We start from the raw sequence: 23,471 nt of genomic DNA, 5'->3' as shown, positions 1-23,471 counted from the left end.
AGGCTGCCACACACGCCAGTGCACCTCCTGCTAGACTGCTTCAAGTTCTGTGCGCTACTGCTGAGAGGAGGGGCGTAACTAAGGCAAAAATCACATGGCAAAATCACTAATTATTAACCCTCTCGCACAATACTAAAATAATTTCAGTAAACCCACTCTCGGAGAACCTTGCTGGATCCTAACCTCTGAGTTTCTTTTAATTAAACAATTTCCATGCTGACAAGTCTGCTGAATAACTGTGAACTTACCTTTACCTTACACAGTTTTAAATGATTTTGGAGATTTCACTGTCAAATGGTGCGCGAAGCATGCTGGGCTGCTTATAGAACCTTTTCAGAAGCAGGCAAGACGATAGTTAGGCTTGGATTGTGGAATTTTATTGCCAAGAGAACTGACAGCGTGAGTGTGTACAAAGATATTAGCAAGCAGTGATACTAAAGAACATAATTTGTACACGTCGTCTCAGTGGCCTATTGAGCTTAATAATGCACAATTAAAATAAATTCTAGACCCCTGAGGTTGTTACAGCATGCAGCAACCAGTTCAGGGATCTAGTTAGACAAGACAGCTTAAACATATGTTGAGAACGTAATATGTTCAAATAAAAATCTGTGCGTATCGCAGAATACTGAAGCTAATCCAGCGCCGCTGCAGGACAACGAGCCTTCGGGTCAGAGGTTTTCTGGGCACTCAATAACAAGCTTCTGTGCTGAATAGAGTTGTCCAATCGTGACCTGAAATTACAGGAAAACATATTTTACACTTCCATCTCTTTTTCACAGAAATGCAGTCTTGCATAATCAGTTAGCTGACCACTGACAGAAACCTGCCACAGATGGCTCAACTATGAGGTGGTAATTTGGGACAGCTTTGGATGAAAGAGGAAGGCCCATTTGTCACTCAGAAAATTTTATGGGGAAAATTCTGTTCCAGGTATATTGGACCTGATTTTAGTGAGAGAGGGAGAGAGAGAGAGAGAGAGAGAGAGAGAGAGAGAGTGTGAGTGAGTGAGTGAGTGAGTGAGTGAGTGAGTGAGAGTTTTTAATCCCTCCTCCCAAAACCCTTGCTGGTTATAGCCATTGGGGAATTGCCTCTGTTTTTTAAGGTAGAGGCACCAAATTTTCAGCATAGCTGCTGGTGACTCTCCTTAGAAGAACTGCTAAGTTTGGTAAGGATTGTGTCAGGGCTCCAACTTTATGGGCCCTCAAAGAGGGTACTCCCACCCATCCATTGTTTTCAACAGAAGGAAAATGAAGCCTCATAAAATTGGACCGCCTGACCCAATCTTTACCAAACTTGTAGGCATTTCTAAGGAGAGTCATCAGCAATTTCTTTTTGCAAATTTGGTGCCTCTACCTTTAAAAAAAAACCCCACAGTTCTCCAGAGCCCTGGAAATATTTCTTATAGGCTATAATGGAGCAGAAGGAAGGGAGAATTTAAACTTTAAAGTGCTGCAGAGTTCAGCCTGAATGTGCTGATACTTTTTTCCCCTTTAAAAGGAGTTTATCTTCTTCCTACTGCTGTAACCTGTGATCCCAAAATGATCCTGGAAAATAGTTGAATTTTTTCATCTTTTTGGGATCAGGATCACCAGCTACAGTTTAAAAAGTTATCCCCCCCCCCCCCCCGGTTCAGCTTTACTGAATGAACACCCTGATTCACGCTTACTACCAGTTTTCTGGCAGCTACTCCACGGTGTTTTTTTACAATACAACAATGTTAAGACGGTTGTGCCGAAAAGGACACCCATCCTCAAAGCCTCCTTATAAGCTTCACAGCTGACTGTCGATCTGAATGTGGGCCCCAAGCATCCAAAGCTAATACTCCAGCCACTGTGACATAAGCTACCAAAGGGATTCGTTATCGGGGAAGATTAAAGTCCCTTAAAGTAAGAGTAGTTCTCCCTGCAAGTAAATTTGCCATTTCCACAGCATCCAGCACTAAGTCCACAAAAGCCTATGAACTATTTTGACAGGTACCAGAATGTAATAGACAGAGGTGGGAAGCAGCCTATTCGCACCTATTCGGTAGAACCGGTTACTAAAATTTTCTCAGTTCGGAGAACTGGTTATTAATGATTAACTCCACTAGGGACAAGGGGATAAACTCTGTCCCTGGGTACAAAAAATCTCGTCAAGTGAGGGATGCAAAATCCCCCCTGTGGCCCCCCCATGGCACCCCCCACGTGTGTATGAACTGTATGAAATAATACAATATATAGTAATTCTATTTTTTTTGTTCATTGGTATAAAGGTTGGGAAAGTATTATAGGTAAAGATTTTTCATTTTCTTTTTTCCCCTTGAAATTTATATTGGAAAGAGAGGAGTTTAAGCTACTCTTTTAGATTAAGGATTTTGGATCTCTGTTAGTTTTCTTTCAAGTGGAATAGATAAAGTAGTTATAGGAATCTGAAGGAGAAGGAGAAAGTAGGGAGGGAGGGAAATATGGGAAGGAGGGAGGCAATATAGGGATGTTTTAGTTGGGGGGGTTGAGAGATAGTCAATTAGATATGTTTGTAATATGTTAACAATTGTAAACAGTTTTTGGTTTCTCTCCTTACTTATATTATTATTTAAAATCAATCAATATAATTATATAAGAAAGAAATAATACACTACCTTTCGGTATATTGCTTTTTTAATACTTTAAACCAGGGGTCTTCAAACTATGGCCCTCCAGATGTTCATGGACTACAATTCCCATCAGCCCCTGCCAGCATGGCCAAGTGGCAGGGCTGATGGGAATTGTAGTTCATGAACATCTGGGGGGCCATAGTTTGAAGACCCCTGCTTTAAAAAGTCATTATTTGAATCTAGAGGCGGGGCGAAGGGGAACTGCACCCGGGACGCGCGATCCCTGCATCCTTGCCACAGGTTCGCCCAGGAATGCCTCACCCCCGGAATGTCTGGCCACGCCCCCGTCATGCCCTGCCCAGCCCCATTGGCCACTGTTTGAATCCCACCACCATTGGAACCTGTTACTAAAATTTTTGAATCCCACCACTGGTAATAGGCTAAAATGGAAATAATTCAGTTTTGTAACAGTAAATTGATTTCATCAGATCTTGCAGTTATGGGGTCTAGGCTGTTTGTTTGTTTGTTTGTTCATTCATTCATTCCCTTTATTAGGCATAGGATAAAACAACAATCAGACTAACAATAACAACAATAAAAGGTTATTAGGTGATCAACAGGAGTGCGCAGTTGTTGACAAAGCTGTTGCCAAAATCTTTGCTACGTCTGCAGTTCTTTTAGTGCAGCAGTCATTCAAAAGCAGACGTAGCTTGTCTTGGTCAGAAGAGGAAAGACACGACTTAATATGAGGTTCAATGTAGAGACTCCTGAGTTCTGTGTGGTGAGAACAATACGGGAGTATAACTATTCAATCTTTAATGAATGCCATTTGGTGCAGACAAGACCATGTAAGCTACTAAAGCTACCGTTTAACACATTTTTAAAATCTTTTATTACCCACTCATTATGTATCTAGTCCACATATGTTTTTATTACCTGCTATGGTTGCTGATTTTTGTTTAAGAAAAAAATATTATTCACATTTTCTGGTGTGAATAGGGAAAGCCAGCACTGGAAAGCACACATTCTGTGGTCAAAAACAATTCTGGAATGCACAGGTAACCAAGTTACCAACACTTGGAAGACATTTAAATATTTTCAGAAATATGCAAATGGTACCGTATTTACTCTAGTCTAAACAAAGGTGACCTTGAATGTAAGATTACCCACTTAAAATGTAATACACAAAAAACATTATTGGACATGATTGAAACTTATATGTGAATATAACATGACCCTCTCTGTTTCATGGCACGCCTGTGAACAAAAAAAATCTAGTCGTGCATTTGTGTAAATACTGAAAATGAACCCTTATTGTTTAAAAATTTAAAAAGTTACTGTTGGGGTGAGCCAGCGAGCCTTGTGGGGTCTCAGAAAGTGCACGGGAATGCCTGCGCCATCTGTTTCCCTCTGGGCAAGCAGACTCACTGATCACAAGACCCCCATGACTCATGGGTCACCAGGTGTCCTGGACAAAGGGATAAAAGGTGCATACCCCCAGGTATGGATTAGGCCCACACAGGGAACGCCGCTTCCTCCCGCACGTGACACGAGTCTCCCTATGATTCATGCGCGTATTGCTCCAATATTCTCCCCGCCGCCACTTCAACCCCCCTCCCCCCCCCAAAAAAACCCTAATAAAAGGTGCCAGGGACCAGAGCACGGCAGATTAGCCGCTGGCTTCTTTCCACCGGAGGATATCGCTGGCGCCTGAAGTCTTCTTCATTGCGTACGCCTGCGTGATCGGTACTTCCAAGGTTAAGCACCCAGTGGTGGGATCCAAAAATTTTAATAACAGGTTCCGACGGTGGTGGGATTCAAACAGTGGCGCCACCGCACACACGCACCTCTCCAGTCCCTATTGGGCAGGGAGGTTGCTTTAGTAACCCCTCCTCGGCACTCAGAAAAAAATAGTAACCACTTCTAGAGAAGTGGTGAGAACTGGTTGGATCCCACCTCTGGTTACACCCCTAACTTGGGTCTGGGGATCATCTTTTTCAAGAAAACAATTTCTGCAGTAAAATTATGGGCTCTGCTCATATAATATAGTCCGGATATGTGGGACCTGGATTTGGCTCGCTAACAGTGTTTTAATTATTAATGAGAGGCTTTAACGTAATGTCTACTAATTAGTCAGCGCAACTTACTGCTGCTTTTTAAAGGGAACAGCATTACCATTTACATTATGATCCCCTCACCACATGGCGCACAACCTTGCCCCTTTGCTATGAATGTCATCTGGAACATTTTTGTCTCATTTGTGTATTTTCACATCGGTGAAGACATGAATGATCAGAGAGGGGTTTTTTTGGGGGGGGGGGTGAGGGCACCACACTGTCCACAACCTTACATTCAAATAAAGGCAAAGGGAATTAGGTGCTTCTATAGGAGTTACTGAGGTGAAAATGCCATGCTACTCCAGACACTTTAATTCAAATTATTTCAGAAGGCAATTTCCCCCTCTTAAGTGAATCGAGTAGCGGTACCTCAGGATTCCCCTGTGCTGTATTTTCCCACAGTTCCATACAGTTCCCTCACTGACTGCATTCCAATCAGATGCTAAGAATGATTGCCATCATTGCTCTGAGAAAGGAAATAGCAGTTTTCTCTGTGGAGTTTAGAATCATCAAGGGAAGTGGTGAGGATAATCTCGTACAAGTTCTCAAAAGGCCCAGTTATGTAGTATGAGGCTGATTCTGTAGTTGTGAATATAAGAAGCTGCCCCGTTCCATGTCAGCGGATCGGTCAGTCTGTGTCGGTACTATCTTCTTTGACTAACAGTGGTTTTGGGATCTCAAGCAGAACATTAAAAAACAAACAAACAGAAACCCCTGCACAATGTCCAAATCCAAATCCTTTATTAGGCATAAAACCGGTGTCAAGAATTTCAAATACAATAAGATCATTATTGCGCAACTTGCAGTAATAGCACAGAAAGTAAAAAAATATAGCAAACAGCTTCCAGAGGATTCTCAACATTAGAGTTATTTAGAAGCTTAGCCATTTTTATTTTATCAGAAAGGGGCATAAATCCTGTTGGTAATACAGTTCTCAAATCAGTTCTGATGTTGTTGTATTTTGAACAATGAAGCAGAATATAGAGAAAGTGTATCAATAGTTGTATCAGGACAAAAATCGACATTACAACGCTTTACATTTTGTGGAATACTAGAGAAGCGACCTTGAAGATGTACTGACGGAAAAGAGTTACACCTTGCTCTAGTCATGACCCATCTGCAATTGTAATTAACAAGTTGTTCCAGGTATATAGCAGGGCTAGATTTCTGAGGGATAATCCCAAAGAATATTGGAGAGCAAGAGCTTTCCTGCACAAGATCAAACCAAACAAGCTAACATAACAGGGACAAAGGTTCTAGTCCAGTGACGCAAGTATTGTATAAATTCCAGTCGCTGCTGAAAACATGGAACTACACCTGAACCTACATCTTGTAGAATATTACTAGAACATATTTTTTTAAAGAAACCAGAAATCAAGGACATGCACAGGCTTCTGTTCCATTTGTGCCTTCAGTGCTGGGACACTTCAGGAAGCCACTGCTTAATGGATTTTACCTTTGTTTTCAGGTGAGGTTTCGTGCTACATGCTGAATGAAGGAATCAGGGAGACAAACCTTATGTACACATTACCTAGAACACAACATCCCCTTCTTATTATTTTGGCAGAAGCCGACAGATCAGATGTTCAAAAATTGTTGGTCTCTTTTTTAAAAAGTCCAGATCAGCTGATCAGCTGTGCAGAGAGCCAGGGAACTCTGCAAATTGTAATTTTTTTCCCCCTGGGTGATTGGAGCTGTGAAGACAGGCCGTTTTATCTTCACTTGGCGAGCAAACAGAGGCTGATCTCTTACCCAGTATTTTATTATTATTAATGCTTTTTTGCTTTCAGAAAATAAAATCCACCAATGTAAATATACGTAGTAATAAGCTCTCTCATTGCTGGCGCTGGCATGTGTGTTTTCTCAGCAGCTGCAAAACTGCAAGAAACCCACTGCTGCTTAATATGTGATCTGGTTTCATCAGGCCGGACTGATTCGAATAATGATCAAAAACTGCAAGATGGACTTAATTGCATTTTGAAGAAGTTTTTATATTTCCTTTTCAGAACATTTATAATACAATACAGTTAGAAGTTTGTTGGTATTATAAACAGACAGGGGGTGTTGGTATTTTCCCGCAATCTGTCGAAATAGAAAACTATGCTCCCCTCCCCTTTATATGTATGATAATAGAATGTTAATCTGCCTTAGTGGTAATAAATAAGGAGATGTTAGAACTTAACTTTCACTGCAAATCGCATGGAGGAAAAACAGCAAAAATACCTGGGTCAGAATATTCGAATCCCTTTCATTTTGGGCCCTGGAATCCCCACAACCATCTCCTTTTGAGATTTCCAGTTTTATTCTACAATAAGTTATGCCCGCCACAAATGGATGCATAGATGGACAAGAGGATTCTTTCATTATTATAGATGAGTGGTATCAGTCAGCCAAGTGATTTGTTTTGTTACGATATTTGAGTTGGATCAGGGTCAAAGTGGGGAGGGGGGAGATGGTGTGCGTGTGTACACACACACACACACACACACACACACACACACACACACACACACACACACACACACACACACACACACACACACACACACACGTTTGTTTTAATCTTTTTCTTATTCACTGTCTGGGGAAACATAAATTAAGTGGATAAGAGGGCCTTTCCTAAGGAGGACGTGCCTTAGAAAGCCCAGAAACAAGACACAGAAGAAAGGGGAAATGGGGATCTATACATGCAGCTGTTATGATTAGGAAGACAAATCATGCACAAATCATGTTTTTTACTTGCCTGTGGAGGGTGGAACTTGGGGTTGGGAGGGACCTTAGCAGGGCATAATGCCCTGGTGCCCACCCTCCAAAGTGACCTTTTCCTCCAGGGGAACCGATCTCTTCAGTCTGGAGATCAGCTGGGATTCCAGGAGATCTCCAGGCCTCACCTGGAGCCGGCAACAATACCTCGAGTCTAGACAGTTTAGGTACCTAGAAAGCAGGACAAACTGATGTCTGCAATTATCAGGCTCTGAATGCAATCAGATAATTAACCATTTAATATCATTATCTGCCAATTACCAGGATAATTATATCTAACAGTGACTGCTGCCCCACTGAGATAATTAAAAAAAACACATGAAGAGCCACCTTTTGCTAGAGAGTGTATCTTTCTACTTCCCGGGGGTAACTTAACTCCCAGATTTGCAAACAAGTATAAAAAAGATTTAAAAATTTTTGGGTTTTTTTTTACAGTAAATGCCTCTCAAAGTAGCCAGCAACTCAAGCAAACAGGTAGAAATTTCTTTTAAAAGGTGTGGATCAGTTGGGGGAAGTCACGGATGGATGGATGGATGGATGGACAGACGGACGGACGGACGGACGGACGGGGAGGGTGAACCAAAATGATTTGAGTGGATGGGGAGTGAAGAACACCCAGTAGCTGGAAAAGTTAAAGGGGGGAGGGAACAAATGTGGAAAGGGAGGGAAAAACTGGGTGCTGGGATTTCTCCTCCCACAAGAGTCCTTGGAGAGCCCCTCTTGCCCATTTAAATGCCATTTCAGAACTTCTTTTGTTTGCTTCTCGTCTTTAAGAATTACATTTGCTGCAATCGTTATGTTGACAAATTGTGTGAAATGCTTTGGCAAGTTTGCCTAAACGTTTCAATTTATCAGTGGGAAGAGAGAACCAATTTTGCATTTTCCTAATAGGTACACTTCTGCAGAGGGATTTCAAGAGGGTAAAGCCAGCATCAAGTTTGGCTCACTGTAATTAGATCAAAAGCAGCACACCAGAAATTCTACAGTCGTTCTGCTGGGATCTGCCAAGTCTCATGGCGTTTGCCAATGGTAAATGTTGGAGCAACATTTAATCTCATTTCCATTGCAGCCAGTATGGGAAAAATATTGTTTACCTAACTGACCACACATAACACGGAAGAGCACCCAGATGCAAAAGTACAACCAAACCATTTAGCACTCTAGTCTTGGAGAGGTACGAGTCAGCTCTGAAACATTTGAGGTCTCAAAGACCTTTTCACAGTTTTGGGGTTTGTCACCTGTTTCTATGGAGACGCTGAAACAGAAGAGAAGGCATACCAGGAACAGAAAAGTTAGAGCTCTTCTTGTGGAAGAAGAAATTAGCATTTGCCTTTCTCGCTGCCAAGAGCACCTTCCTTCGGGCTTTGAAGCTTGTGAAGGTTATTTCCCATTCATGGAAGCACCGTCAAGGTCAACTATCATTATTGAAATGCCAAAGCAATCCAGCTCTCTACTCTTCAAAAAAGGAAGAAAAGCTGAACACTCATGATACACTCCGCAGAGTCGAATGGTAGGGCTTTTCCTGAATTGGCTGTGATAGGAAACAGCATTTTTAAATGTTCTTGAATGTTTATCTAGAAAGCTAGCACAGCAGGGAAAAACCTCATCTAAACCTTTTGTTGATTTGCTAGCTTTCCACACCCACATATGTTCCCCTCCAACACCAAAAAAACCCCAGTCTTCACTTGTATTCTAAATAAAAGTTTCCCCACTTAATTCAGTTGATAAACTAGCCCTGGATTGGTCTGTTGTTATTTTTTCACCATTATTACTAGATACAAGCCAAGCATTACTAGATACAAGCCATGCATGAATATGAAGCTCTCTATGCAGAACTCTGATACAAGCCAAACATGAATATGCAGCTCTGCGCCTAATGTCTTGCTGAAAGCCCCCTTACCCATGTGCAGAGCATACATATGCACCCTGAAACGCCCCCCCCCCAACCCACGTGTAGGTGGGTGTACCTGGGGAATACCTACGCACCCTGCTCCAAGCAGAAGGCAGATCGTGCAATTGAGAAATGAAGCTCTCCATGCAAGAACTATGAAACCTACCACTTAATACCTCTGCTGCTCTGCTTTTCGGGCCTGAGAGGTGCGCATGATTTTCTTTACTCCATGTTACACTTGTTCAGAAGTTTGAAAAATCCTAGTCTCTGTTTCCACTGTTGTTGTTTTTTCGACCACCCAATTAGGACAAAGTTGTCAGGGAGTATGTCCGTCACCAACTGGATTCTAAGGAAGAGTGTTCCAACTTTCAGGCAATTAAAATTGCTACTGGCTCGGCAGGCCGAGGAAGGCATGATTCCTCACAAGGCTTTCTTGGAGAAGGGAGTGCAATCTATTTTTAGGCAAAACTGGAATGGGCAGACAAGGGAACCTAAACCCACTTTATCTTGCAACACTTGACGGATTACTGCATTCTCCTCCACTCCCTGACTTCTGGTATCAGAGACAGTAGGAGAAAAGAGTTTCAAGAACAAGAAGAAAGCGTGTTGGGGAACAGGGTTTAACTCCCCTCTCTTCCTCATGCTTTCGGGGTTTGTTTAAAAACAGTCCTTTAACTCTTACTTTATGTGAGTAGGACAGGTTGCCTGTTTTTCCCCCCTACTGAAGTTGATAACTGCTGGGCCCAAGGTAATCAGCCCCAGGGGCAGGGGAAGAAGAAGAAGAAGAAGAAGAAGAAGAAGAAGAAGAAGAAGAAGAGGAAGAAGAGGAAGAAGAGGAAGAGGAAGAAGAGTTTGGATTTATATCTTCCCTTTCTCTCCCGCAGAAGACTCAAAGGGGCTTACAATCTCCTTGCCCTTCCCTCCTCACAACAAACACCTTGTGAAGTAGGTGGGGCTGAGAGAGCTCCAAGAAGCTGTGACTAGCCCAAGGTCACCCAGCTGGCGTGTGTGGGAGTGTACAGGCTAATCTGAATTCCCCAGATAAGCCTCCACAGCTCAGGCGGCAGAGCGGAGAATCAAACCCGGTTCCTCCAGATTAGAATGCACCTGCTCTTAACCTCCTACGCCACTGCTGCTCCTAGATGCTTTTAGGTGAAAATTAAAGACACTGAGAAATCTCCAATCCCGAGTTAACGGTTCTTGCTCACATAGAGAGACGATCTGATCTTTCATCACTTGCATCTTGTTTGTGTGTCTGCTTACTGTTGCAATAATGAAACTTTAGCTGAAAACAGAAGGGAGTGTGTGATTCTGACCATTCTCCCTTCTTGCTGCTGGCTTCCATCTCTTCTTATGCTGTCTCTGGGGTTCTCCTGCCCACCCCAAGGAGCAGTAATTGAGGCATCTGCATCTGAGAGCCAGCTTCCATTTTCTTCCAGATTTGCTTTACACCTGTATCTTCTGTCACCTTTTCCAAATTGCACGGCTGCATGATTCTTTGAAATCTATAGCTCTGTTGTACATGTTGCTTTTCTGAGTTTGGCTGAAGACAATATTCTTCATCTAAATTATGATCACCTCCAACTTAAAAATTTAATATTACACACGCAGATGCCACCTTGCATGGCGGGTCTTTTAATGCACAGTCTTTAAACAATCTGCCTGCTGCTTGCATCCCGACATGGAAAAGCAATTATGTCTTGGCAAGCTGGAAGCTGGATCTGGCTTACATGATTAGTGAAATTGACACCTGTGGATTGTCTTGCTACTTGGCAAATGATATTGGAGATAAAGAGAATCTTGCCCTGAGCATACCTTGCAAGGGCTTCTCAAAGTGGAACTGATGAGGGACTGTTCATGCAGCACTGCATCAGGAGTGTACACATTTGCCCTTCATTGCTTTGTTATTGTAATGATATATGTGCTTTAATTCTGGTTATTTCTTAAAATCTTCTTTCTGCCTTCTCCATTGTCTCAGTCTAGACTGTGAGGCTCTTTCAGGCAGGGATTTGCTTTAAAACTGTGTTTTTATAGCTACGCACAAGACTCGCACAGCACCAGCCGTGTGTGTGTGCGTGTGTGTTTAAAGTGTTGTCAAGTTGCAGCCGACTTATGTCAGCCCAGTAGGAGTTTCAAGGCAAGAGAATAACAGTGGTGGTTTGCCATTGCCTGCCTATGCACAGCGACCCTGGTATTCCTTGATGGTCTCCCATCCAATTACTAACCAGGGCTGACCCTGATTAGTTTCTTAGATCTGATGAGGCTAGCCCAGGGGTAGGGAACCTGCAGCTCTCCAGATGTTCAGGAACTACAATTCCCATCAGCCCCTGCCAGCATGGCCAATTGGCTGGGCTAGCCTGGGCTAGCCTGGGCCATCCAACTCAGGGTGCACTAGCCTTTACTTGGAGACATATAAAGATCTTAACCTGTTTATACATTTCATAAAGGGAAATGGGATGTATACAGCACTCAGTTACGGCCCAAATCCACACTAGCTGTGACAGAGTTGAAACACAAGCAGTGGTAGGATTCAGCAGGTTCGCATCACTTCGGTAGAAGTGGTTGTTAAAATGGTGCTTGCAAACAATCAGTTGTTAAATTATTTGAATTCCCACCACTGGAACTGGTTGTTAAATTATTTGAATCCCACCATTGGATACAAGTTCCCAAACCTAGTCATAGTCACACACAGGATTGGTATAAGTCACAATGAAAGAGTTGTGTTGCTTGCAAAGCTTCCAACACTGAAAGGGGGAGGAGGGGCTTCAGGATTACGTCCCATGCCATTGTTGCTGTTGAAAACAGCATGGGAGGGAAGACTGATGTGTTGCCAGCAGGTGCTAGCTAGGGCATGGCCAGAAAGACCAGAATCCAGGTGGGCAGCAAGCGAGGCATAGTCAAGACAAGCTGAAGTCAGGGCAGGTGGCAGGCAAAAGAATAGACCAATACAGTCCAGAGTCAGGGCAGGCAGCAAGCAAAGGCGTGGTCAAGGCAGTCCAGAATCAAGGCACAGGAAGGAGATCAGGCAGGCACTTGGAGCTCACCAGGAAGTACACTTGTTGCACTCAGTTAGACCCAAGCCCACAACAGGGTTTACATAGGAGGTCTTTGCTAATGAGGCTAGGATCCTGCAAGGACTCAATCCCCCTCAGATGCAGATGTCTCCATTTTGCAGAGCCTTCTGCCATACCTAGAGGCGATGCAAGCACTTATCCTTTTACTCTATAGCTGTAGCCTCTGCCTCCTTTGTGCAGCTGGCTTGTTCCTTGGCTCTTCCGAGATTCCCGATGGCTCTCCCAGTTGCATGGCATCAAGCTCGGCTTGCGGGGAAGGGTTTGGAGCTGGTGCTGCTACCTGCATCTCCTCAGGAGGAGTCACTTCTGGCTCCACACTGTCTTCAGGCTCTACATCAGCATCCAGGGTCTGGCTCATGACACCTGAAGCCCCTCCTACCCCTTGCAGCTTTTGGAGCTGTGTGGAGCAACACAATGATTCGTTATGCATGGAGAGATTTCTGTGATGCTCCTAGCCCCACAGTACCTTCCCAGTGGGGTCTCCTTGGGTTTTCTTGTTTGAACGCAAGGAAGTGCTCTACTGCCTGCCATGTGCCTTTTGCATTTTTGCCTGCCCCCAGTTGTGGGTCGCTCCCCCATCAAAAGCCAAGAATGAAGGTGGCCTTTGTTTTTTAAAGACCTTTAAACGTGATATCGGTATTCTTTATATTGATATTGTGAAAACTGCTTTCATTGTTTCACTGTTTTGGTATTTTTAGGGAAATGCCAGCCACTCATCTCGAGAATCCATGCCCCCCACCAACAACCTTCACTCAGGCTTTTTACAGGGGAATGACCTGGAAGAAGCGGAAACCCTGAGGTGAAAGAGAAACACTGAGGTTTCTCCACTCTTGCTAACTGCAGGGCATTTGGGAACTTTGTCGCCGCAACTTGGATGGTGTCAGTACAGAAATCTCTATTCCGCAGGAACAGTACCTTCATTGTGGGGGGCAGAGTTCCAGCTTATAATTAGCCAATGTTTCCAACATACGTTACAAGGTGACCTCTTTGTATGCCGTGCTGGCATATTTTCAATATATACTGTTGGCAGCATGGCAAAAAAAAAAAAAGGATCACAGATGTAAAAATGGAATTAAAGCATACAACGCAATTAGTTGGCCGGAGAATGATTGCTTCATGAGAGACGATTTAGTTCAAAGCAAGCTTCTTTTCAAAACCCAGGTATTCCCTGTTGCTCACACTCGCACTGAATTTCCTGCTTTGTCAATAAATGCTTTATTACAGTTCAGTCTTTTTTGGGGAGGGGAGTTTCTGATTGATTAGGTGATACTCCTGTTGCTTTGTTCGCAACCTGCAAGGGCCCCAAAACACATTCTGGTCATACTGCACTGTGTGATGAGGACTGTAATAATGCCTGAAGCTAATGCTCTTTATCAATAGATTTTATAATGGATTTTACAATTTATATTATATTTTTGTATAAGTGGAGTGGAGTGCTATGTATTCACAAGTACTCTGATTTTAAACTATTGGCTGGCCAAAAGGCCGTAATAAATATATCTCTCATTCTGGTCATAGCTGCCACAAGAAAGAAGCACGGCAATGAACCATGCTGATCATACACACAATATGGAAACACAAATCTCAGATTGCCAAGTAAGTAAGTAAGTAAGTAAGTAAGTAAGTAAGTAAGTAAGTAAGTAAGTAGGTAAGTAGGTAAGTAAGTAAGTAAGTAAGTAAAAGTGTGTGTATGTGTGTGTATGCATGCATGTGTGTATGTATGTGTGTGTATGTGGTGTGTATGTGTGTGTATGTATGTATATTATGTGTGCGTGTATGTGTATGTGTATCTCTTTATGGGAGAAAAAAAAGGATGATGTGCTCTAAGAGTCTGTTTGCTCAGTACTGTTGCTGATGGGTGGGCAATGGGCTGAGGGGCACTGACCTAGAGAGTCCGTGAACATCAGGTTCTTTTTGGCCTACCCAGTTTTTGGCAGCTGTGTCCTCTGCAGCTGCCAAGCGCAGAGCTAGTTGTGGCTGGGATTTCAATAGGCTGACCACTTGCTTTGCAACCCCAGTAACCCCAGAAAACAGATTGTGCAATGCAGTCACTGTAGGAAGAATCCTCTGCTAACCCAACTAGATCTATATGCTCGAGATGAAAGGCAGTATTTTTCGTTCACGAAAGTGATAGATTTAATTACCCCAAACTATACCATTAAGGAGCAAGGAATGCAGACAGAAGATCCGTTGCGGGTGTAAAAGGAACTGCAGCTCTTCCAAGATTGTGGAAGAGCTAACCCAAAAAGCAAACCAAAATACAAGAATCAAAGATAAAGCCTCACAAACAAAACCCTAAATGAAGATTTGACCCTAATGAATAATTTCTCACATCTCTAAGACTCCTGATGACATTTCATAACTCATGCAATGCTCGCTCCTGGCCTCTCTGCCCGCGGAGTCAGTAATTGAGGACAACTCAAGGAACAGCCTCAAAACAATTCCAAAGCTGGGGAAAATGACACATCAATTGATGACACTGATATCTTGCCTTTCTTCTGATATTATCCTGTCATTAATTATGGTATCCTAATATTAATTGTCCTTTATTCCTCCCATTAACCATTGGCCCCCACAGTCAACATAAGGGCTGGGGCATATTGTGGGCTAAAATACTGTCTGGAGGAAACATAGACTACCCTGTATAATACACTGCAGTCAACAATTTGCGAAATACACATGGATGCTACAACCTGCAGAAAATCATGTCAATGGAGCTGATGCACTTGACTTCTTTTTCTTTTGGCGCAATTTCTTACACAGGCTTATTGCTCAAAATCATTCATCCGTATCTACTAGTCACTGTGAGGGGGATGAATGGTCTTGGCAAAAGGAAATCACTTTATTTTGCCACCACCTTCTCAGCTGAAATTTCACTCAACTTGTCATTTACCTCTTTTTTAGGTATTCTATGCACGCACTTGCTCCAAACTTTCCCTAAATGTTGCTCTTGGCCAAACTCTACAAGTTTCTTGCTTTTTCTGCACAGGCACAAAAAAAGTGATTTGCTCAGATGCCATAGAGCAGACTGTAGGGGTGAACCCACGAACCCGGCAGAACCGTAGAAGGAGCACTAGGCATGCCGGTGCCGGCTACAGCCTTCCGGGCGCACACGCTCCCCCAACCCCCACTCCCCCATGAGTCACGGGTCATGAACTGCCTGACTCGCGGTCACCAGGTGTCCCACACAAAGGGACACAAAGGCTCCTGCCCTCAGGTGAAGATTAGGCCCAGACATGGATGCTTCCTCCCGCACGTAGCAGCCCGATGAGATCATGCATCACATGATGATCTCCCGCTCTCCCGACCTCCCGTTCTCCCGCCTGTCCGACCCCTTTTACACGCCCCCATTGAAACCCTAATAAAAGGTGCGAAGGGCAAGCGCACGGCAGAGTTGCCAGGATCACGGGATCCCGCGCTTCCTGCTTTCTGGCTCTCTCCACCAGATGAAACCTCCGCGTGTCATCTCTTCCCTGGGACCTCGTGGGTACGACTACAGACACCCCTCTCCCCCTTTCCATCATAATCTTTCTTGCATTTTCTGTGCATGTTCTCTAGGGAAAATTCGATGATACACAAAAAAAGGGGGAAAATGAGATCGCAAGAACTGTTAATTAAGAGGAGCGGGCAGGAATAAGGTGGGGATGGAGGAAAATGGCGGACTAAGCTGAAGGGGATGATGGGCAGGCTACCACATGGGGGCATGGATATCAACCGGCTTTTTTAGCAGGAAAAAAGATTGCACTGGTAAGGGAATCGAGCTCGGAAACATTTCTGGGAAAAACACTGTAGTAAAAGTATTTGTTAAAACTCTGAAGGAAAAGGTGCTTAGCAATATTTCCAGAATGAAATGTTGGGGGACTATGCAGAAGTCGACAGAAAAAGTGAGGCATCAGTGGGAAGGATAGGAGATAAACAATGTATGTGGGAAAAGCCACAGTGGAAGAGGGGGGGCATTCTCCCCTTTTCTGATGTCTCCTTTCATTATGGTTTTATATGGTTTATGGTTTAATGTTAACCTGATATTAGATATTGCTAAGAGCTATTGAGTTTCTGCTAGGTATTTTGTTCTGATGTATTGTATCTATCATATATTATTGGCTGTATTATTATTTGCTGTTGTTCACCGCCCTGAGCCCTTCAGGGGACGGCGGTATATAAATTAAATTTAACATAACATAAGGCTATCAGGAAGGCACAAATTGATGCAGCTCTCAGGGCAAGGCTTAATTCTCCTTCCTTAACATTTCTCTCATAATTTGAGAACTAGTTTTCACATTTTCAAGCATACCCTTCATAATCATATGGGCTAGAAAGTCGTCCCCCCCTCAAAAGTGAAAGATAAAATCACTAGACAGATGAATTTTAGAACCTAGCTAATACCATATTCTGTATCTTGGTCTCCACTTGTGCTGAACTATGATATATGAACAGGCTGCTCATCAGAGGCGCAGCGAGGGGGAACTGCGCCCGGGGCTGTGTGCTCTGCGCCCCTGCCCCACAATGCCCCCAGAACACCCATGCCTGTCCCTACCATATCCCTGCCACACCCCACCCCGCCCCTGCACAGGTGAGCACCCGAGGCAATACGCCCCCTCCTGCTGGGCGCTACGCCACTGCCTCTCATCAGACTGATTGGGAAAAGGGACTGTTGCCTGTCTTGTTTTCCTCTTGATCAAGACTTTCAAGGAAGAAAGAAGAACTCTTGCCTCCCTGCTTCTGAGAACACAAAGTTTATTAGAAAGGAAACTATAATGATACGAAAAATGATTCCTTGACTGCACAGTATGTATATTACACTGTATGGAAGAGTTGGATTTAAGAAGAGTTGGATTTATATCCCCCTTTCTCTCCTATAGGAGACTGAAAGGGGCTTACAAATGCCTTTCCCTTCCCCCCTCACAACAAACTCCCTGGGAGGTAGGTGGGGCTGAGAGAGCTCAGAAGAACTGTGACTAGCCCAAGGTCACCCAGCTGGCGTGTGTTGGGACTGTGCAGGCTAATCTGAATTCCCCAGATAAATCTCCACAGCTCAGGCGGCAGACTCGGTTCCTCCAGATTAGAGTACACCTGCTCTTAACCACTAAGCCGCCGCTGCTCCCTACATAGTGTATGCAAGCAGCATTTAGTCGATCAATGCAATGTTAAGCTGAACAACTTCCTGTTTAATTAAATGATGCCTGGATTTGAGGTCCTGTGCTTTTTATTTGGACCAAGTCAAAATGTCATCAGCTGGTGAATGTTCTACTGAGTACTCCAGAACTCTTCAACAGGCTTCAGCCCGGAGAGTGTTCTGCAGTATTAACTAAGCTAAGCCAGTCCAGTGCGAAAGAGATCTCAGATAGCTCTGAAGGCTGCTGAGATGAAGAAGCTACATCTGCTTTCCCTTTGCAACCATGAAATGCCCAGCACTGCTCAGATCCCACCTGAGAAGGATTTGAATTGTGCCTGTCTTTTATGATTTCCATGTGAGAGTCTCTACTGTTTACCTATCCCAGCAGACTTCACAGATGCCAGAGGTTTTTTTTCATACCTTCAAAGGCCTTGTTTAATTAAGTTTCCCAACTGAGAAGATTTCCCATCACAATCCAACATCATCTTTTCTCCCTCCCCTCTTTTTTTTGGTTTCAACATCTGGCCTACTGCAGAGCTCAAAAGCTTGTTCGGCAATTGGTGACCTTGAGAGGCAGTGTGGTGTAGTGGTTAACAGTGGAGGACTCTAATCTGGAGAATTGGGTTTGATGCCCCACTCCTCCACCTGAAGCGTGCTGGGTGACCTTGGGCCAGTCACAATTCTTTCAGAACTCTTTTGGGCCCACCTAACTTCCCAAGGTGTCTGTTTTGGGAGGGGAAGGGAAAGAGATTGTCAGCTGCTTTGAGACTCCTTAAAGGTTGAGAAAAGTGCGGTATCAAAACCAACTCTTCTTCTAATAAAAAGTATTTCACTCTGAATTTTTCAAAAATCTATATTTCAAATTCCCAATTGTATCCCCTATCTTAAATTGGCAGATAGGGGGCATTCTTGTCTAAGGTGACCAGCCGTCCCGATTTTCGCGGGACACTCACGCTTTTGCGCGATGTGCCCCGCCGGGCTTTGGCATTATCCCGATTAGGCAGTGTGCCTTTTGCGGCGGTGCTCCCCGCTTTTCAATAGTAGAAATCTGGTCACCTTATCCTTGTCCCCATGTTTCTTCAAACTTGGGGTACTCCCTAAGTTTGCAGGAAAATCTGAAAACTAACAAAATAAAAAAACAGAACAATTGTTTTAAAATCCACCATTTCCTCCCCTGGAAGTTGTTTTCAGGCTGGCAGTAACTGCATAGCCTGGGAGCTGTGCTGGACCTGGCAGTGGCTCCTAACACAGGCCTCAGCGTGCTTGGCAGAAGTCTGTATGAGCTGCCAAGAGGAAGGGCATGGAGGAAAGCCTCGGGGCACCTCTCCAGACTGTTCTGGGCGAGCCACCAACAGAGAGAGGAACGGAGATTGGGAAGGAGGGTGTGGAAAAGCCTTGGCACATCGTTGAGAGGGAAGGTGGGGAGAAGTCTCAGTGTGCCATTCAGAAGTGGGGGAACCTCAGATTTCTGCTGAAGGGGAGAGAGGGTGGGAGTGCCTTGGAGCATTTCTGGGAAGGAAGGTGGGTGGGTGAGAAACCTCTGCCTTTTATTAGTCTCTGGCAGGTCTACACTTGTGCTTTCCCCCCTAATGGCTGCTTCCAATGCCAGGTAGGAGCATATGCATTGAAAAGAAAAATCAAAATTAAGTATCAAGAAGAGGATCCCACATTAAGGTCATGTGTATCCTCTGCAGCCTCTTTTTCTCATCTTCTTAGGCCATTAAGAACTTCTATACTGCACATGCTAGATAATCTTTGTTGTAGTCTTTCCTGATTCAGAACTGCTGAATCCCTCTACTCGACCATAAAATCACTAAAATAGATTAGAACCATCAGTAGAAGTTAAGCAGAAATTGATAGAACAGGACAGTGCCTATCTTTTGCCAAGCGACACTCTGGTGCAGGCCTGCTTGGGACACATAATCAAGGTGACCAGACGTCCCACTTTTGGCGGGACAGTCCCGCCTTAAACCAATTTGTCCCGCGTCCCGTGGGGTTTTTTTTCTGTCCTGATTTTTGGAAGGCTGCCGCACTGCCTTCTGGGGTGCTCCCCTTTTCCCGCCCTGTCTGGGAAGGAAGGTGGGTGAGAAACCTCTGCCTTTTATTAGTCTCTGGCAGGTCTACACTTGTGTTTTTTCCCCTAATGGATGCTTCCAATGCCAGGTAGGAGCATATGCATAGGGAAAAAAAAAATCAAAATTAAGTATCAAGAAGAGGATCCCTTCAGACTCCCATCCCCCATTGTTTCCAATGGGAGCTAATAGGAAATGGGGGCTACACCTTTGAGGGTCCACAACTTTGGACGCTCGGAACCAAACTTCACCAAATCTGGGTGGTATCATCAGGAGGGTCTCCTGAAGATACTCTAAAATTTTGGTGCTGCTATCTTAATAACTGCACCCCTGATAGCAGGCACCCCTCAAATTTCCCCAGATTCTCTTTTTAAATCCACCATGTATGTTTTGTTGGGGGGGGGGAGATGTTTTGTGAGCTGGTGGGAAAAAATCATTGTTTCATCATGGTGGGGGAGAGTGGATGCCCATACCGGGGGGGGGGCACCAAACTCAGGTTTTGTCCCCGGGCTCCAGTTTGCCTAGATACACCTCTAATCTTTAGGCTATGGAGATTTTTGTCTAGGGAAACTCTTCAGTTGCTTTACATCTGGGAGAGGGTCAGCTTAGCCTGGCGGTTCCTTCGATAAAATCAGTTTTCTCTGAACAATCATTCCATCTGGGAGATGCTCTACAGTTATCCTAGCCTCTGATGTCAATTCTCTGGGTTTGCTGAGTTCTTTGAAGATCTGAGTTTCTAACGTCTTGCTAGTAGCTCTTGCACACACTTTCGTTTGCAAATATGATTCCTGACATTAAGCTTTTAACCATCACTGGAATGCAAGATTACAACAGGGAGATTTGATTCTATCATCATTTGGATTCCCCCATAGGAGACCAGTCAGAACACTGAAGCAAACATTTATTTTATATCTACAGGATCACACAGTTCTCTTCTGAGGGTTGCTGCCCAAAGAAATACATATACAAATATAAAAATAGCTATGTAGATTTACTAAGCAGTGGGAAAGTGTCGAAAGCACTACTTCAGTGTCCACGCGTGCTTGCTTAACTGACATCCCTGTCCTATGCACACTTATTTGAAAGTTCCACTGAATCGAGTTCAACATGATTTGTACCCAATGCTTACTTGGGAATAAATTCCATTGGGCTGGAACATACCAACCTGTTCTTCTGATGTCTTCCACTATAAGAGCGAAAGTTCAATAAAACATACTTGATCTTTGGATGCCAACTCTCTTTTTTTTGCCAGACTCTGCTAATTTACCATCAATGGCAGCTTGATTGGCAGCCATTACGGGGAATAACACCTATCTTCTTGTTGCAAAATCTTCCCCTGCTGATTTTTGCAGATTGAGCCACCGTTAATGGCAGGCTAAGCTGGATTTTTCTGGTCTGCTCATAATCTTACTTAGTGAGTTCCGCTGATAACAGCTGAGCTTACTTGCAGAGATGATCTCGGTGGATACAGTTCATGCTTGGACAGCGTTTCTCCTCTGAAAGCAGATTGTTAAAACCTGCTTAATTTGGGGGCATGTATTTCTTTCCAAATGACCTAATAATATTTGCTTATCAAAAAAATATCTCCGGTTTCATTTCCTACTTCGTCTGAGGCGATTTAGTGATGCAGTCTCTACCTTAACCCCATCCCATGAACAAAAGTGCGGAAAACGTGTTCAGTGTTTGTCCTAATTCTCCTTCACTGCACAGACAATCATCATACATTTTCTATGGGATCTGAGTTATTTAAAAAGCAACTTCTGCTGTTTTTCCAGACAGCGTACGCATGAGTAAATACAAGTGTCTGGACCTTCTGTGACCATTAACTTTTTATCTTGCTGACATTTGGAAGGTCATGTGTATCCTCTGTAGCCTCTTTTTCTCATCTTCTTAGGCCATTAAGAACTTCTATACTGCACATGCTAGATAATCTTTGTTGTGGTCTTTCCTGATTCAGAACTGCTGAATCCCTCTACTCGACCATAAAATCACTAAAATAGATTAGAACCATCAGTAGAAGTTAAGCAGAAATTGATAGAACAGGACAGTGCCTATCTTTTGCCAAGCGACACTCTGGTGCAGGCCTGCTTGGGACACATAATCAAGGTGACCAGACGTCCCACTTTTGGCGGGACAGTCCCGCCTTAAACCAATTTGTCCCACGTCCCGTGGGGTTTTTTTTTGTTCCGATTTTTGGAAGGCTGCCACACTGCCTTGTTTATGCAGCCCTGTTCAATGACAGGGGAGCGCCCCAGAAGGCAGTGTGCAGCCTTCCGCGCACACGGCCGCAGGAGCGTACTGCCTTTTGGGACGCTCCCTCGTTTCCCACCTATTACAGGGTGGGAAACGGGAGTGCCCCAGAAGGCAGTGCGGCAGCCTCCCGCGCTGCCGCACTGCCTTCTGGGGCGCTCCCATCTCCCGGCCTGTCACAGGGCAGGAAACCGGGGAGTGCCCCAAAAGGCAGTGCGCTCCTGCAGCCGCGTGCGCACGTGTGCGTGTGCGAATTCACCCGCCCACCCTGGTCCCGGTTTTAAAAGGTGACAATCTGGTCACCTTACACATAATGTCTGTGGCTCTTGAAGTGCAGTAGTGACACCATTGCAGCAGCGTTCTAGGTGCTGAGAGAGGAGGAAGCTCTAGTCTAGTATTGGCAATTTGAGTTACAGAAAAACAACAACAGGGTACCACAGCATCTGATTCAGAACACTGCCAAGCACTATGAGCCCAGCTATTTCATATTCCAAACTGGGTAAAACTGAACTTTTGGCAACATATGGTTCTCATTTTGCAGACAGTCAGGTTAAACTGAGCAGGATATGCTCAAAGATATTTCCACGATTCCAAGGATGTGGTAGATCTGGAGATATGTGCCCTGGGCCCAAGCCCATCACTAAGGTTAATCTCCAAGGAGGGTGTATTTTTGACCTCTCCTATATTTTTCTGAGTCATTGAACAGGGCTGCATAAACAAGACATTACCAAAATACTGTGAGGATCAGCCATAAGAAATGTATGGAAGTGAAAAGAAATCCTACAGTTCCTGTCTAGACCTAAAAGACACGCCCTCAAGTATTTTTCTCCCCAGAGCAAGAAGAAGGATTGTTTGTTTCTTTTTAAATTCTAGTTTTGTTGTTATAACTGAAGAGCTGTGGCAAACCCATAACCATATAAAGAAAGGCATGCTATGCAAACCAGACATCAGAGAAGTCATTTTTCCTCTCAGTATGTTCAGACAAGGAACAACAGAACACAGATAAATAGCCTGCTTTCAGTTTTGATACATTGTCTCCCTCCAAATTTCTTTTAATTCTTCTGTAAATACTGATGTAAATTCTTCTGATGTAATTCTTCTGTAAATTCTGATGTAAATACAAGTTTTGAGGTAACCACTTTATTTCTTGGCTGACAACTGTTTTCATGTGAGCACTGAGACAAATGGCCATAATTCAGTGGAAAAGAGCATCCTTTGTGTGCTGAAGTTTCCTGGATCAATTCCTAGCCAATCAAAAGGATCTCAGGTGGACTGAGATCGCTGCTGGAGTCCCTGAACAGATGTAGACGATTAGTCTGACCCGATATAAGCCCATTAAATAGGGCTGATATACTTGGTAGCCGGAGTTCTCAAAAGGCAGAAGTGCAAATATTTATTGATGTTTTAAAAGGGGTTTCATTAATTCAAAAATCTCTGATCAGATTTAAAAACATATAATTTAGATCCAATCTGTAACCATACCTTAGAAAAGCACAAACAAAAACCACAATAACCAAAAGATGGCAGTCTTGCACTTTCATAGATTTCTAAATATTCTCCTTGGAAGGAACATGATAATGCCTTTAAGTGACATATTCATTTGGCAACAGCTCATG

The 23,471-nt window shown here is 43.9% G+C and overlaps 1 protein-coding gene across 1 annotated transcript in view; it reads right to left on the bottom strand.

Annotated features, from left to right (window-relative positions):
- Window positions 1–355: 355 nt before the first annotated feature.
- LYRM4 (LYR motif containing 4) overlaps window positions 356–23,471 on the bottom strand; it is an 89,688-nt gene continuing 66,572 nt past the window's right edge. The window contains exon 3 of the mRNA XM_048507445.1: window positions 356–734. Coding sequence (XP_048363402.1) covers window positions 672–734 — 63 coding nt within the window. The 3' untranslated portion in view covers window positions 356–671. The remainder of the gene's footprint in view (window positions 735–23,471) is intronic.

This window comes from Sphaerodactylus townsendi, linkage group LG09 (genome assembly GCF_021028975.2).
Source record: "Sphaerodactylus townsendi isolate TG3544 linkage group LG09, MPM_Stown_v2.3, whole genome shotgun sequence".
In the NCBI taxonomy this organism is placed as follows: domain Eukaryota; kingdom Metazoa; phylum Chordata; class Lepidosauria; order Squamata; family Sphaerodactylidae; genus Sphaerodactylus; species Sphaerodactylus townsendi.
Note: the sequence above shows the minus strand (reverse complement) of the source record. Positions and strands in the feature narration are given on the sequence as shown.